Source organism: Wyeomyia smithii, chromosome 2 (assembly GCF_029784165.1).
Source record: "Wyeomyia smithii strain HCP4-BCI-WySm-NY-G18 chromosome 2, ASM2978416v1, whole genome shotgun sequence".
NCBI classification, from domain to species: domain Eukaryota; kingdom Metazoa; phylum Arthropoda; class Insecta; order Diptera; family Culicidae; genus Wyeomyia; species Wyeomyia smithii.
In genome coordinates this window covers 226,834,255-226,848,811 of record NC_073695.1, presented here as the reverse complement: position 1 = coordinate 226,848,811, position 14,557 = coordinate 226,834,255, and the positions used below count along the sequence as shown (strand labels likewise).

The following is a 14,557-nucleotide window of genomic DNA, read 5'->3' as shown; positions in this document are numbered from 1 at the left end:
AGCAAAAAAAACATAAAAGTTTCTTTCAACTCTCACTCTGCTGCTATTACCAAATATCTGCCGCGCACAACCATTATCCACCCATCTTCTCCCCGGGTGCCCGGTGCCACATCCTTCGCATGTGCATGATATCTCCATCTGCCTTTTCGAATGTTTCGTATAACTGCTTTGCCAGCTCTCCATCCGTACGGTTAGTTGGAAATTTGCTTCAAGCTGCGCGCGCGACCCACCAACATCAGCATAAAAACCACCTACCGAACCAACATCAATGTGCTCGACTAGCCTGCAGGCACGATCGCTAGTTTTGCTTGTAGGTGTGGTTGTTATTCTCGCAATGTGAGAGGATCGCCTGCCGTTCGCTCTCTCTCTTGGTTTGCTTCGGCCAGGGTGGACAGGGTCGTCGTGTACGTACACAGCATAAGGCTAAGATGGCCGACTTTATTTGAACGAAAACAATCGCGAAGTGCGGACGCAAAGTCGAGTGCGATCCTCGAAGACTCTGCCATCAGCAGAAGAAATACCACCCAAGTTGAGAGAGCAGTCGTACTCTAGTGTAGACCACCGAACCGATCACTGCTGTGCTGCCAGGCTAAAAAGCTCACGACAACCGTGCAAATTGTTGGCAACTTTCGTAAGATTGGTTTTATTTACGACGATCAACTGGTGATCGAGTTTTAAGCTGGAATATTATTTCGAAATAGTAACAATCTCTCGAATGTCGAAATAGTGATTAATGCAATGGCACCGAAAGCCTGATTGCTCGTAATTGAAATTCGAAGTCGTCGGGAAACAGCAGGGTGAATAGTCCTTTAAGCCAGTCAACGAGTGATGTGTGAGCAAAAAGAAAAAAAATTAAGATGTCATGAAACATAACTTCGGTTCAGTGGCTAAATGGTGCAGAATCTTTTTGCGGGCTGGTTATTTCGAGCTAAAAGTCGACCCACAGTGCAGCTCTGTAGGCAAAACAAGGATCATTCTCGGAAGTTCTCTGTGATCCGAAACCCTTGATCCTCATGTATGCTGATCTATGTACGTGTTTTCATTTCTAAAAAAAAATAAAAACCCAATAGAAAGAGCGCGGTACGAAACGAAAGGCATAAAGGGCATAAAGAAGCTAGCTGTGGAAGAGCCGAAAATTCAAATAACGTAGGAAGGTCTCGAAACTAGAAATAGTGTTAAAGTGAGGCACGTGTGTGGGAGTATAAGTTCGATGTAGTTTCCGCTGATTTATGCTGCCGCTTTCTGATGGGGGAGAATGTTCTGCCAGTTCCGCAGCGTGATGATGATTGTGAGATGGAAAAAATCGATATAAAGGAAAGGAAATAAACCGATAGTGACAACAATACAGTCGGCAGAAAATGGAAAATTTGAACGGTCTAGAATAAAGTGATATTAGGAAAGTCGAAAAAAAAAAATTAAACAGCACTTCGAATTGATTTCGGTGATCGCGTGCAGCGACGTACGGCGAAGAAATAGTTATTTACGCAAAAGAAGGAAAAAAGTGTGAACGAAATTCCAGTTCCGCAGCATACAACATGGTAGTGCCCACGATGGATAGTCTGCCGCGAGTACCTGACACCCACGGTGACACCGTGGACGAAAAAGTTTTCTCCGACCTCTACATTAGGACTAGCTGGTTCGATGCGTCGATCGCGCTGGATCAAATCGAAAAGGTAGGTACTGGTAATATCTACGATTCTCTCTAATATACGTGTTGCTATCAAAAATGAAAAAACAATTTCCGCCTATTCGACAAGCATTTGGCGGAGTAATTTTCATTTTGTTGTTTTGTTTCATAAGTTTTCAACTTCAACTTTCAACGACTAGACATTCTACTAGCTAGACATTCAATCAAAATATTTTGGACTTTTAGTGTCCAGCTAAAACTAATCGTTACTCCTGAGCTGGGATTCGAACACACGACAACTAGTTTGTTCTAGCATCGTGCCTTGACATCAGTTGGAAAGCTGAAAATGTAAAATGAATGCTAAATCCAATCTCTCAAATATTCATTTTTTAAGTTTGTGAATTTATTATTCATCGCTGATATCGAACAAAAATTTTGTGCAAAATAATTAATTTACTGAAGGCCCAAATCCGGTGCATTCATAGTTTCGTCAATCGAACTTTTAAATTCATAACAGATTTTTTTTTTCATCGTCATCATTGTCGTTTGACTCGCCAACTTTTGAAGTTTTCCAACATATGAAATTGGATATTTTACAGAGAATTGTCCGAGGAATCGTCGGTTGAAAACTTGTGAAAAACAAATGTGTCCATGCATACCGAAAGATCAAAACGACCATCGGTTGTATTTTTGACCTCACTCGGATGCTTAGCGAGGGTTGGAACCTAGCCTAGCCGCTCTTCCATCCAAGCACAGATTTATTCCATTAGCCAGTTACAACTCAATTCTCTCCAATTGAACGGTAGCGGTTCATGAGTGAAGAAAATAAGACGTCGGTCTCAAGGGGGCGAAAGACGCCCAGAAAGGGGCGAAACGCAGAAGGCAAAAACAAGCATCGAAGAAAACGAAAAAATAAGGCAAAACGAACGATCGCCTCGCTCACGGGACTTGAACCGGAGAAGGTCGAGAATTGAAGGAATTGGAAAAATTGTTTTGTGACCGCTCTATCAGTCACGGTCGACACGATGACGGCGTCTATAACGACGACGACGACGACATTGCTCAGGATGATTCAGATGTTAGGCCATTTCATGCTGAAATTGTGACGGAGATCCCGCTATAGTGATGTCGGTTTACGGTCCAATTTCAAGCTGAATAAATATATCGCTGCTGAATGTTATTTTTTCGGCACTGGATTCCGCACGTTGTTGTCGTGTAACTCTAGAAAGAGTAAGAAAGCACAAAAACGGGTTTTGCTACCTGAATTACTTGCAATGCGCGGTCAGGATCGAGAAAATCACAAATGTCGAAAACATGAAATGCGCAAATCTACACCGAAACGATCGGCGGCAACTGCGACCGCGACGACGATGTGGCTATTGGTGGTGAAGACCACCCGGCGTGGTCAACACATTTCACAGGTCTGCATAAAATCGGCACCAACGTGAAAAAAGTTCCACTGCTGACTGTCATTCGCGACAATGGCCTGTACATCATTCTGGGGTTGATGATTGACGTTAGACTAATCGATGAAGATTTTGAGGATAGATTAGGATGGCTCACGATTAATACTTACAGGAGCGTTCGATGATTTTAATTTTTTTAAAAAGTCATCTCGATTACTAATACTGCCAACCATAATTTGCAGAAATAATTGAAAAGTGGGTGGTATTGTGAATCAAGACGGTCTCCATTGGAGGTCCAATTAAGTGCTCTAGTCCCCGAAGTAGTCATAGCAAAACTGTCGGGACGTGCCCCGACGGAACGGCAAATAAAGGCCAGACAATTGATCACTGCAACCGCACCTAGTTCCATATTTGGCAGATCGAGGAACGCAAGCATAGGCAATGATTCCAGCAGCTCGTGCGCGGTGCGCTGTTGTCAACGTTCGTAAGCTCTGTGAAGTTTGAATGGCCATCCTCAATATTCCGGCCACGTTTTGCTGACTTTTGGCGTTGGGGCTGTGGCTGGGGTACCATTTGTTGTTTCCCGTAGCTGATATTGCTATCAGTGTTGCTACTCGGTGCACCAATTCCAATATCAGCATGGCATTCGAGCTGATAGTGAAGTCTATTCATTCATGTTTTTCGGTCACACTCATTCTGTAAACATTCATTCATAGTGCCCTTGCGTTGTAGCTCATGAATGGCGTGCTTGAGCGACGCACATAAATATCTACTAATAAATCAAAATAAATAGCAACTAGAACGATGATTTCTGAAAGGATTAGCCAGCTTGGGTGGTCTATCTTAAGATACACTTTCATTCGCATTGTCCTGCATCCTGGGATAAAAAACCGCAATACAGCGTTGGCAAGCTGTGTGTTTATCATTTGTTTTGACTATTTATAAACGGTACGGATACGTGACTTTTCCTCGACTCACAGAAGTTTCAAGGTTTTCCGCTTTGGAGATCTGCCAATTTCACCCAGCTGGAAATTGTACCTACCAGGAATCACGACTGCTCCGGCAGACGAAGCATCCTTTCTTCCGTCAGCTCGCACCCTGCTACGGCCGTTGCTTCCATTTGCGTTGATTGCGATCCCAGAGGGTAGCCGGAAAGCCAAGTTGCATGAAGCGAAATGCCATTCGACGTTGTGTGTGGCATTTGCAGTTACTGACTGCGCTGATCGTTTTGCCTTTCTGCAAATAGGTCAAGAGTGTTTCTCCGGCACGCTCTAGGCGGTCCTGTACTCCCTGCCGCGTGCTGATGGATGTTTGGGTTGGATTTTCGACTGTCCCCGGCAGGAGCTAGCTTAGATGCAGCAGCTAAAAGTTATTGGAGCTAAAAATAAATGAAGGTTCGTTCAAAAACCGGTGATCGTGCCAGGGAAGAAAATTTTCAATTATCACCTCTCAGTTGTTGTTGGGTTGTGTTAGCGGTAGAAAATTGTAAAGGTCACGTTTTTTTACAAACTGTGCTCAGTACGGATAGATGTTGGTGTGTCATGATTTCTTCGATTAAATGTAACAAACCCTTATGTTGTATATTCAAGAATAAGTTGTGTTATTTTGTAAATTGTGATTCCAGCAAGAGTTCTATCTTTGCTAATAAATTTTCTAATATACAATCTGTTTTCCTTCTCACTATGAGAGAAGCTCTATTTTATACGAAGTGTTATAAAACAGATTTGTTGGTGTAGATTAGTGTTACAACCATGCTCGACACTAGTTTTCCACTCTACAATTTTGAAAAAAAAAACTATAAATAAAACAGCCCCCTAAAAAATGTTCATTTTAGGAAAAATAATTTGGGTATTTCTCACGTTTTTCGTTTGTGACTTGAAAGTAAACATTTCATGATAAGAATATAACATTTGATAAAACAGTGGGAACGTGTTGAAAGTCTTGTTTAACAAAGTTGAATATATTTTAGATTTTTATATAAAAAAATAAAGTAATTCAAAAAAGTACGTAATCAATTTTCGTAAGTGATTCGCAATTCTGAAACGAATTCGAAGGGTGACATTCGTCATTTGAAAAAAGTCCTGTTACAAATCTATTCTCTTAAATCTGAATTCAAAATGGCAGTTCAGAATACAGTGTGTCTAATAAAATGTAAACCCCAGGAGATTCGATGATTACGTTCGATGATACGTTAGATGAGTGTAAATCTTTTTAGTACTTTTATTGGGAGAAACACATAAAAAAAATTTATGCATTTAAATTATTACTGATGTGAATTATAGTTAGAGTATATATTTACAACGAAGAGATCGCAGCAAGCCAAGAGAATAGACGTTAATTTTTGACGTGATTTTAATTTTACTATAAAAATTCGCAAATTATGTTCTTCGTGGTACATTTTCTTAATTGCCAGTAGTGCAATGGTGTTTTATTGTTACGTGCTTGAGGTGTTCTCTCAGGAATGAAAAAAAATGCCATCCCAGATCGATCTGGCATAATAAGCTTCAGCTAAATAGTAGAAACAGGCGTTCGTGGTAGCATCAAAGCCCCACGTTTGGTAAAATTTCTAGATCGGAATCGAGTTGGTTTGGAGCAAAAGCTGTCCCGGAAAAAGTGATAGTGACAACTGTGAAAAAATAGGAAATCAAAAAGATTGACCACCATCATTTCGTCGCTGTCGCTGCGGGCGTTCAAGGTCAAAGCATATTTGGTTTCGATTTCAGTGGCAGTTTGGGTCCGTCAAGAGCGAACGTCGACAAGAACGGAATCCTGGATGGTGAGTTCGTTTCATGTGATCGTTCACAAGCGAAGGGAGCCATAAATTTTGCTTAAGAAACAGGGGATATACACACACTCTTAGCATATATTGAACTCAAATATATTCCCTAGTTCATATTCATATATAAGCTAAAAATGTTAGGACTAGAGTTAGTACTCAAGTTCCAACCGTAACAGTTGAAGCGAGTAAAGGCGCTATATCCTTAGTTTCTTTTAAACCGAACATAAGGAGGGAATACCTATGTTCCATCTCAGGAGATTGGTCAACAAAGGAGTGTACTTTCTTAGCTTTGTCACTCCCAACAAATTATATTACTTCTTACATACGGATCGGTCGGTACGGATTGTCTCCGTTCTTAGATTATATTGTATTATATTGCGCTACAGAATAGGCCTGGCCGTTGACAAGAAAAATGAATGGAAACCATTTTTTTTAAAATGGTGGATATCATTTTCCAGGATCCTTTCAAGTACTGGCTGTGTTAGTGTAGACTAAACTAGATATTTACAACGAAGAGATTTTTTTACTTTTTTTTTATAAACAGACGTAAAATATTTTCAATTTTAGAAAAAAAAAATTACCATTGAGAAATTACTTTTGAAGAAAAAAACAACTCATACTTGATCTTCTGGACAATCGACTATCTGAAGACTCGATTTTTCGGAGTCAAGATTACCCGGAGATTTGACTGTTCGGAGGAGACTCGATTATTTAGAACTTTACAGTCGATTATCTGTAGTACCTAATTTTTTATTTCAATTGTAAGAAAACCACACGGAAACACGACTAGCACCAAGACGGAATTGCATAGAATGAAGAGACCTACTTGGATTATCGAAACAGGTTCCGTCACACAATAGCGCAGGCATGTCGTGTCGAGGGGTTTACCCGTAAAATGACAGATATAACGCATGGAGCGTAACCTTTTTGTCTTTTCCAAGATGTTTGGAGAATGTGCGCGTCAAGTGCAATTAACTATTGTGTAATTTTATTTTTTTGACATCTCAGGACGTTATCGCCTTTTTTCTACATGAATAATTTCTGGCTTCGAGACTTCATAATGATATTATCATTTACACTCCAAATACTGATTTTATTGATGTACCATTTTCGATTCACTTCTGCATTCATGCATTCACTTGGAGCACCAAAATTCGAAGGAATGGTTAAAAAGCTTTAATCTTTTTGGGACAACTGTTTTTTCGCTTTAGTAGATCAGTGTTAGCCTCCTCAGCTAGTCTCGAGGTACGATGCTGGCCTAACAAGCCAGTCGTCGTAGGTTCGAGTCCTGACTCGGGAGAGACTGTTAGTGTCAGGAGGATCGTAGCGCTAGCCCCGCAATTGTCCTGTACACTACGGTTGGCTGCGAAGTCTGTGTATAGTAAACAGAAGGTCAAGTTCCGAATCGGAATGTAGCACCAAGGCTTTGCTTTGCTTTTAGATCAGTGTTATTATTAGAGATGCATTGAATAGCAATCTACCGAATAATATTTTTTTCGTTACTTGGTGAGACGAATATTCGGCAGAGTATTCGGCTGAACACATCGTTGATCGTTTGATAACAAAATAACCAAATGGTTATTGTTGAAGTTTAAATTGTTAGTTTCGCTTTTTAACTGTTCATGTGCAAAAATGATTGAAAATTGTTCGAGCTATTATAAATAAATAATGTTGCGCATATTGAATGGAGCACGCTGATCGCACCTACTTTTGTTCTTATTTGACTTGTCAATTAAAAATAATGGTTTTTGAGGATTATGGTTCGTGAACATTATTGCAAATTTTGTGTTACGACTACATTTTCAGTGCTTTTGCAAAGTATGCAGTGCATGCAATTCTATGAACAATGAACGAAAACTGAAGATGTGACTTCGACTTGGCAAAAATATATCTCATCCAAACGGGGCATGGACCGTTGCGTGGAGATTGCGGTTCAAGTTCCGCCTGAATGAAGTATATTCCTCTCTGAACCTGAGTCACATCCTCAGTTCTCCTTTACCCCCGTTCATGGAACTTTATGCACTGCGCTTTTATATTATTTTCTGATAATCATAGGCCACTTTTCGGCTTGTCCGGCCTATCCAAATAATGTAACATACTATTCGGCGGGCCCAATATTCGGCAAAATCCAATTTTTGCTGATATTCGTCCCGAATATTCGGTGCATCTCTAGTTATTATCATAATCACTCTACGAAATTGACTGAAGCGTTTGTCTCTTCCAGAACTTTCGTCGACTTAGTTTTGTTTCAAACTTCAACTTTATTCAACTTAGTCGATGGCAACACACGTCAAAACGTTAACCAGGTCACTGATCACAGCAGGTCTTTTTCGAATAAAAAATGTTGTATCGTCTATTGCATTGCTACAATAATTAAATTGTATTTTTATATTTTGCAATGTTGCTGAAGAGAATGTAGAAGCTATCTTTTTGATTTTTTTTAAAGCTGCACTTTTGAATGATTTTATATAATTTATATCATATATGTAACCTGAACATTGTTGCTTCTAAATGCTACAGTTTTTTTAAATATTTAAAAAATCGAATTTTGAGGACTAGTCGAATAAAAAATGTTGAATCCCCAAAAAAAGAAAAGTTAGAAAAACGTACCGTACGACAACTTTCTCTAAAGTGCAAGACTGAAAATTTATATTTGGCAGTTTCACATTAGAATTTTTGGGAGAAGCATGTTTGCTTAATTTTTTGGCCTAATAAACTGAGACACCACATGACTTTACTGCACAGGTTTTTTTTTTTGTAAACCGTAAAACGGTAGAAACTAAAACAAAAATCCTTAATGAACGTCGAACGCAAACTACAGTTGTGACTTCACAACTTTTTCCTCGTCACCTCTAATCGCATATTAAAAATTTATCTACCATTCCTTGAGGCCCAAATACACACACGGCGCACAGTGGGGTGACTCTATACAAAGGCTGGCCAAGCAAAAATAAGTTTCGATAAATGTGACAAAAACTTGGTATATACATAATTTTGGGGCGCTGAACACGAATTTGGCATCAATTTCTTGTTTGGGGCCGTCCATAAAGCACGAAATCCAATTTTTAATATTTTTCGGCACTTTTGTCCTTTTTTATAGAATTATATAATCTTTGACCACAAGTAGTGTCACCGGGCATCCTCCCCATTGAAAAAATACGTAATGTATGGACGACCCCTCGAACTTAACAAATTTTGCCTAAATATAAACTTTTTTTTTTTTATAAACTAAAACAACATAGGTAATACAAACTAATTACAAATTGAAAAAATCATCATCAGCATTAGCCTCTTAGCTGTGATCACTTAAATCTCGTGTTGAATTGTTTCCAGAAAATTTTAAGTTCATTATACTTATCAGCAGGAAAAATGTCTTTCGCTGCAATTTTCATTTTTTCTTGTTATTTTCGATGTTTCATTGTTTCATATATATGTTATCTTCCTAATCCGGTTTCTATGATTGAAAGAGGACACTTAAATACACGTATAACACCATGAATGACAACTTACTAGACATTGAATTAGGTGGTGCCGCTGAAGTTGAGGGCTCCATAATAAAATTCAACGAATTTAGAAATTTAAAAACCAAGACACTGAAATCACAAAACGTTGTTAATGAATACGAAAAGATGCGGAGGGCGACGACTGTTCTTTGTTTTTTTTTCTCATAAAGCAAAATGTGTGCTTTACTTTTGTATGCAAACGAGTGCGAAGCAAAAGCAAACGGGCTATTGTTAGCCGGAGTTTGATGGTATGAATTGCTGCTAGTATTTAACACTTCAATCAGTTTAGCGAATTTCATGATCATAAATTGAAAAGGGCTGAATGTTTTTAATATTGTTTTAAATTTTCAGAAAGTGATAAAGTTTGACATAATTAAAAGTTTCATAAAGATTTGTTTACTATTTTTTTATTTAACACTTATTTTATAACTTTTAATTGATAAATTTTGTAATTTTTGCCCAAATCTTTATTTTATTCTTACGGATTAAGTTTGATATCATAAATTTCCATTAATGGGGTATCATGGTTATAATTAAAATTAATCCTGGATGAAATTTCAACCTCAAAAAAAAAAAAAATGAAAAAACCGCTATCGCTTTTTTCACTAAAGAGACAATTTGCGCAGTTTTGCGCAGCAGCGGACAGTATGCATTTGAAAGCTTACGTTTTTACCTAAATTTTGAATGTAGTCACAACCGTGGCAAACTGCGGCAACTAAACTTTTAGGTTACTTTTCTACAAAAAATCACTTTTTTTTAATTTTTTCTAGTGTCAAGCCTACAATGACCAAATTTAACAATATCTAACGAAAAGGTTTTGTTTTGCTCAATAATTACAACAACTATTGCTTTGACGTCAAAAAAATTCAAGCTATCATTTAAGCTACAGAGCGTTTTAAAGAAATGTACTTTTTTTCAAAAAAAAGGCAAAAAACGTCAGTTCACCAAGCTTTGAAAAGTCATAAAAAATTCAGATTACATGATAAAAGCAAAGCAAAGCCTTGGTGCTACATTCCGATTCGGAACTCGACCTTCTGTTTATTATACACAGACTTCGCAGCCAACTGTTAAGTGTACAGGACAATTGCGGGGCCAGCGCTACGATCCTACTAAGACTAACAGTCCCTCCCGAGCCGAGACTCGAACCTACGACAACTGGCTTGTTAGGCCAGCATCGTACCTCGAGACCAGCTGGGAGGGTTACATGATATTGCGCCTAAATTTTGGATTTAGACACTTGAATGTTATAGCAATCAAGGAAAAATATCATGGAACAGCTAACGAAAAAAAATTTTTTTGGCTGATGGCCAGCGATTCCCCACTGTGCGGCGTAATGACGCCTTCTCCATACAAAATAAAAGGCGTGATCGCGCCTTTCGTCGGGACACCTTCTAACCAGAACCTTCTAGCTTCACCTTCTAGCAAATAAGGCGCTTTTCGTGTGAACGCATCATGCCTTCCAAGTTAAAAACGCCAGGTTTTGAATTGTAACCAAATATTTTGATGTTTTATGTCCTTATATGACTTGAATCTTGTTTAAAACATGCAAATCACAAGTCAGTACTATTTTATGTATAATTTTACCATCTATTAAACCTATGTAACAAGTACACATATGATTTAAATATACAATTTTCACTTCTCATATTACGTCTTTTCTTCTATATAAATGTTTATTAATTACTTAGTTTGCTATCGAACATAATTTCCAAAATAAAGTTAGAGTTTAAATTATTATTGATATTTTTTGCAAAAGATCTTTAACTCAAACACCGCGAGCAAGATCACGGTCAAAGTAGTAATTGGCATAAAAACTCAAAGAATGAGATCTCCGGTGCTCGAGTTCTCTAATTGCCTTTCTCCACCCATGCCACCGACGCGACGAAATGCTTGACCTAGCCGAAAAAGTCCACTGACCATTACGTCTGCTGAGCGAGACACTTTTGCGCTCTATCCTTTGGGCTGGGACTGGTTGGCGAGATGAAGAACGATCGCTGGAAGAGGATCATCTTTCCTATCCTAATTGCGAAAGCAAACAAATCCTAATAATGAAAATTACAAATTTCTAACAGTGTTGAGAAGTCACCATTTGTGATTGGACACACATACTCATTATTTACTAATATTTATCATAAATACTTAAGCTACTAACAAATCCCCCCTTAAAAAAAAAAAAAAAAAAAAAATAGCTGAACAAGCGCTTCAGCATTTGTATCCCTAACTGTAGAAATTGTAGAAATCATTGCTGGATCATCTTTCCTAGACAAGACGTTCTTCGTGCTTCTCAGCGCGGTTGGACGATTTTCGCGATACTAATTTCCGGTAACGCAGTTACCGAAAGGCGGTTTGTCTGAGGACTTCAAAGCTGAGACCTTTCACTTTCGTCTGACTAGTGGTAGAGGTAGGAGTGGTTTTCATAGATCGGTCGTGATAGGAATAAAGTTTGAACAGGTGAATTAGGCATGAAATACTTAACTTAGCTTAGTGATAATTACCCTTTCCGTAGATAGTCAGGTTGTGCCCGTGTGAGAGGACGTGAACCTCATCGTGCTCAGAAGGTAGAAATTCTCTGTGTTTTTAAAACACATGAGGTGAGCCGCCCATTCTCGGCCGGAAGGCAATTTGCCTAAAATGCCACGTGTGGCTATCCTTTATATAAAAAGCTATAATCAGCACGGCGCACCAGTGACACTCAACCACATCGCCAGCAACCGTCAACCCACCGACAGTCGGACAGATATCCGGCTAGCCAAAAGGCCGGAAGAGGGCCAACGACACCACGTGCCCGGAACAACCACCTATAGGCCGATCAGGGATCGGCAACTGCAGCCAACGACAACCGTGAAGGAATAAAGCGACGAGCAGCAGAGAAAAAGGGATCCGCGTGGGCGGATCGGACTAATCGACGCCAGGAACAGCGAGCAACGGACAGGACGCAGCGAGCGGCGATGCAGCCCTCAGAAAGCATTCTCAAGTAAACCCCGGGTATTGAGTGAGTAGCTTGTTTTCGATTTATTCATGCGCATGCGATACTAAATGTCTCCATAATTAAACGAGGGTGAGAAGCAAGCGAGTTTGCCCACCGCTTACCCCCTTCCCCCAATCGTGGGTGAAACTGAAACCGCACGGGGCACGTGATAAGAGCTAGCTAGAATGATATAGAGAAAAGGGAATAGAGAACTAGTTATGTGCTAGAAGACAGGATGGAATAAATGTTAAATCATGGTTTGAAAAGCAAATAGAATAAAAGTTATTATTTAGCGCATTTGAGATGTTTTGATGCGCTTTATCACAGTTCTCTGTTAGGTTGTTCATGCTGTTCGGTTCGTTTACCTTCTTGTTTTTTTTTTTTCATGAGTTTACTGGAGAGGCTGACTCCGATATCAGCCAAGGCAACTCCCAATTCGCTGATAGGCAGTCGAGTGGGAAGTTGAGGCTTTGCCAGGGATGAGAAAACCCCCTTGTGTAGTATCTGTGAGATCTAAAATCGTGTGTTAGGACGCCAAGTCGTCGCGTCAGTCAGGTTTTCCGACGCAGGTGTATGCGGAGTAGAGCGAGAGTTTTGAGTCTGCCAACTTGCTTCCCCTCCCTAGGACAGGGATTAAAAAAAAGGAACCTTCTCCCGAAGGTCTCAGGTCGGGCAATCGTTATCGTGGTGGGTGACTCTCGCATGAGAGTGGCGCTTAAGCCACCCACTTAGCACCGGGGTGCAGGCAGGCGGACCAGTTACACCTAATACAATCAGTCTTGTGTTTTGCTTAGATTTTCAATTTTTTTTAATAATAATAAATAATATCAGTACTCCTGAACCGAAAATAATTTCAGGGTTATATTTTGTTCCCGATCTGTGAGTTAAATTTAAGAAAGATCCCCCGGAAAAAAGTCATTTTGGTCATCTAGCAGTACAAAAAAAAACATTGGCACACATTTAATCAAACTGACACGCACGCACGCCGGCATGGTGGCAACAACGCGCGCTCTTTAATGAACATTAATTAAGCTTCTTTTTCCCCGAGTAAAACCGCTGCCACTGCCACTTGCAGTGGGGAACGGATAGAGACAGCCAGCAGCGGCACGTCCATGCCGAATTACTCTGCTAAATAATGGTCATAATCACAAATTTATGTTCGTACAAACGGGTGACGTCTCGATGCCGTCGGTCCGCCGTCGCGCAGAGCCTTGGTCTCGAAGCAGTCGACACTAATAAACACATAACTGAAGGAAAAGTAAACATAAATATCCGCAAAGTTCAAATAAACCAACGGACGGGGTTTGAAAAACACCCGTACGATCTGCTCCCAGGTGCTGGTGGATGGCTCAGGGACCGGCGAAGAAGACGCAAAATTAAACAAGCCGCGCACACACAGTAAACGAAAGCATATTTGAGCTTGAGAAATCCGGTAGCAATTTATGAGATGGCAGAATTCAGATAACGCAAATGACTTATTTCCCCCCCTGCGTGATTCGCGGGATTGGTACCCGGAGGGGGTAATCTCATGAACAAACTAAACCGTGCGCAGCTATGTGGGGTGGCAGCCTTGGTGGTTATTCCATGTTGCCTGACTCCGCCCTGGCGGCTAATGCTGCTGACGCAGACATTTTTAATAGTATCAATTTCTTTCGAACCACAACGTACGGTTTAAACTGTTGGTCAATTTACGAGACCGACGTCGACCGTCTGCTGGTATTCATCGACAAACTGAGCTCATTAGAGGGATTAGAAGTAGTAATCTTGGCACTTGTGCGCAGATAATAACTACCTAATCGGTCCGATTTGTTCTATCTGCTGGCCTGTTAGGGGAACAATTGCTGCTAATTCCGTCTAATGATCCCTGGGAAGATCGAGATCAGGTTCAAAGCTCGTAGCCACGTGCCGAACCGGGATAAGCCGATGGATCATGGTATCTTTTTTCGAGCTCCCACTGTGAGCTGGCAAAGATCGGCGAGATCTTGGAACGCTATTTACTCCGCTATTAAACGTTAATCGAGAATGTCACAAACCGGCGCTATACCATTTATTCCTGTCTCCTTGCGTGAATTTGCACTTGGGCCTCTACGCAAACTGGCACAGTGGGTTAAATAATGTTATTTTACGATCAAAAAATGGTGTAAACGATAGAGTTTACAGCTCATCATTTACAATCATTGATAAGATTTTTTTCGGTACACTTGCTTATCGGAACTGACCCACTGTGCGTCATCACCACAACACCGATGCGTTTGCTGAAAAAAGGTCAGTGAT

The 14,557-nt window shown here is 40.1% G+C and overlaps 1 protein-coding gene across 1 annotated transcript in view; it reads left to right on the top strand.

Moving 5' to 3' along the window:
• Positions 1-423: 423 nt before the first annotated feature.
• Positions 424-14,557, top strand: part of LOC129723279 (protein patched) — a 40,299-nt gene continuing 26,165 nt past the window's right edge. The window contains exon 1 of the mRNA XM_055677402.1: positions 424-1,673. Within this exon, the coding sequence (XP_055533377.1) occupies positions 1,536-1,673 (138 nt within the window). The 5' untranslated portion in view covers positions 424-1,535. The remainder of the gene's footprint in view (positions 1,674-14,557) is intronic.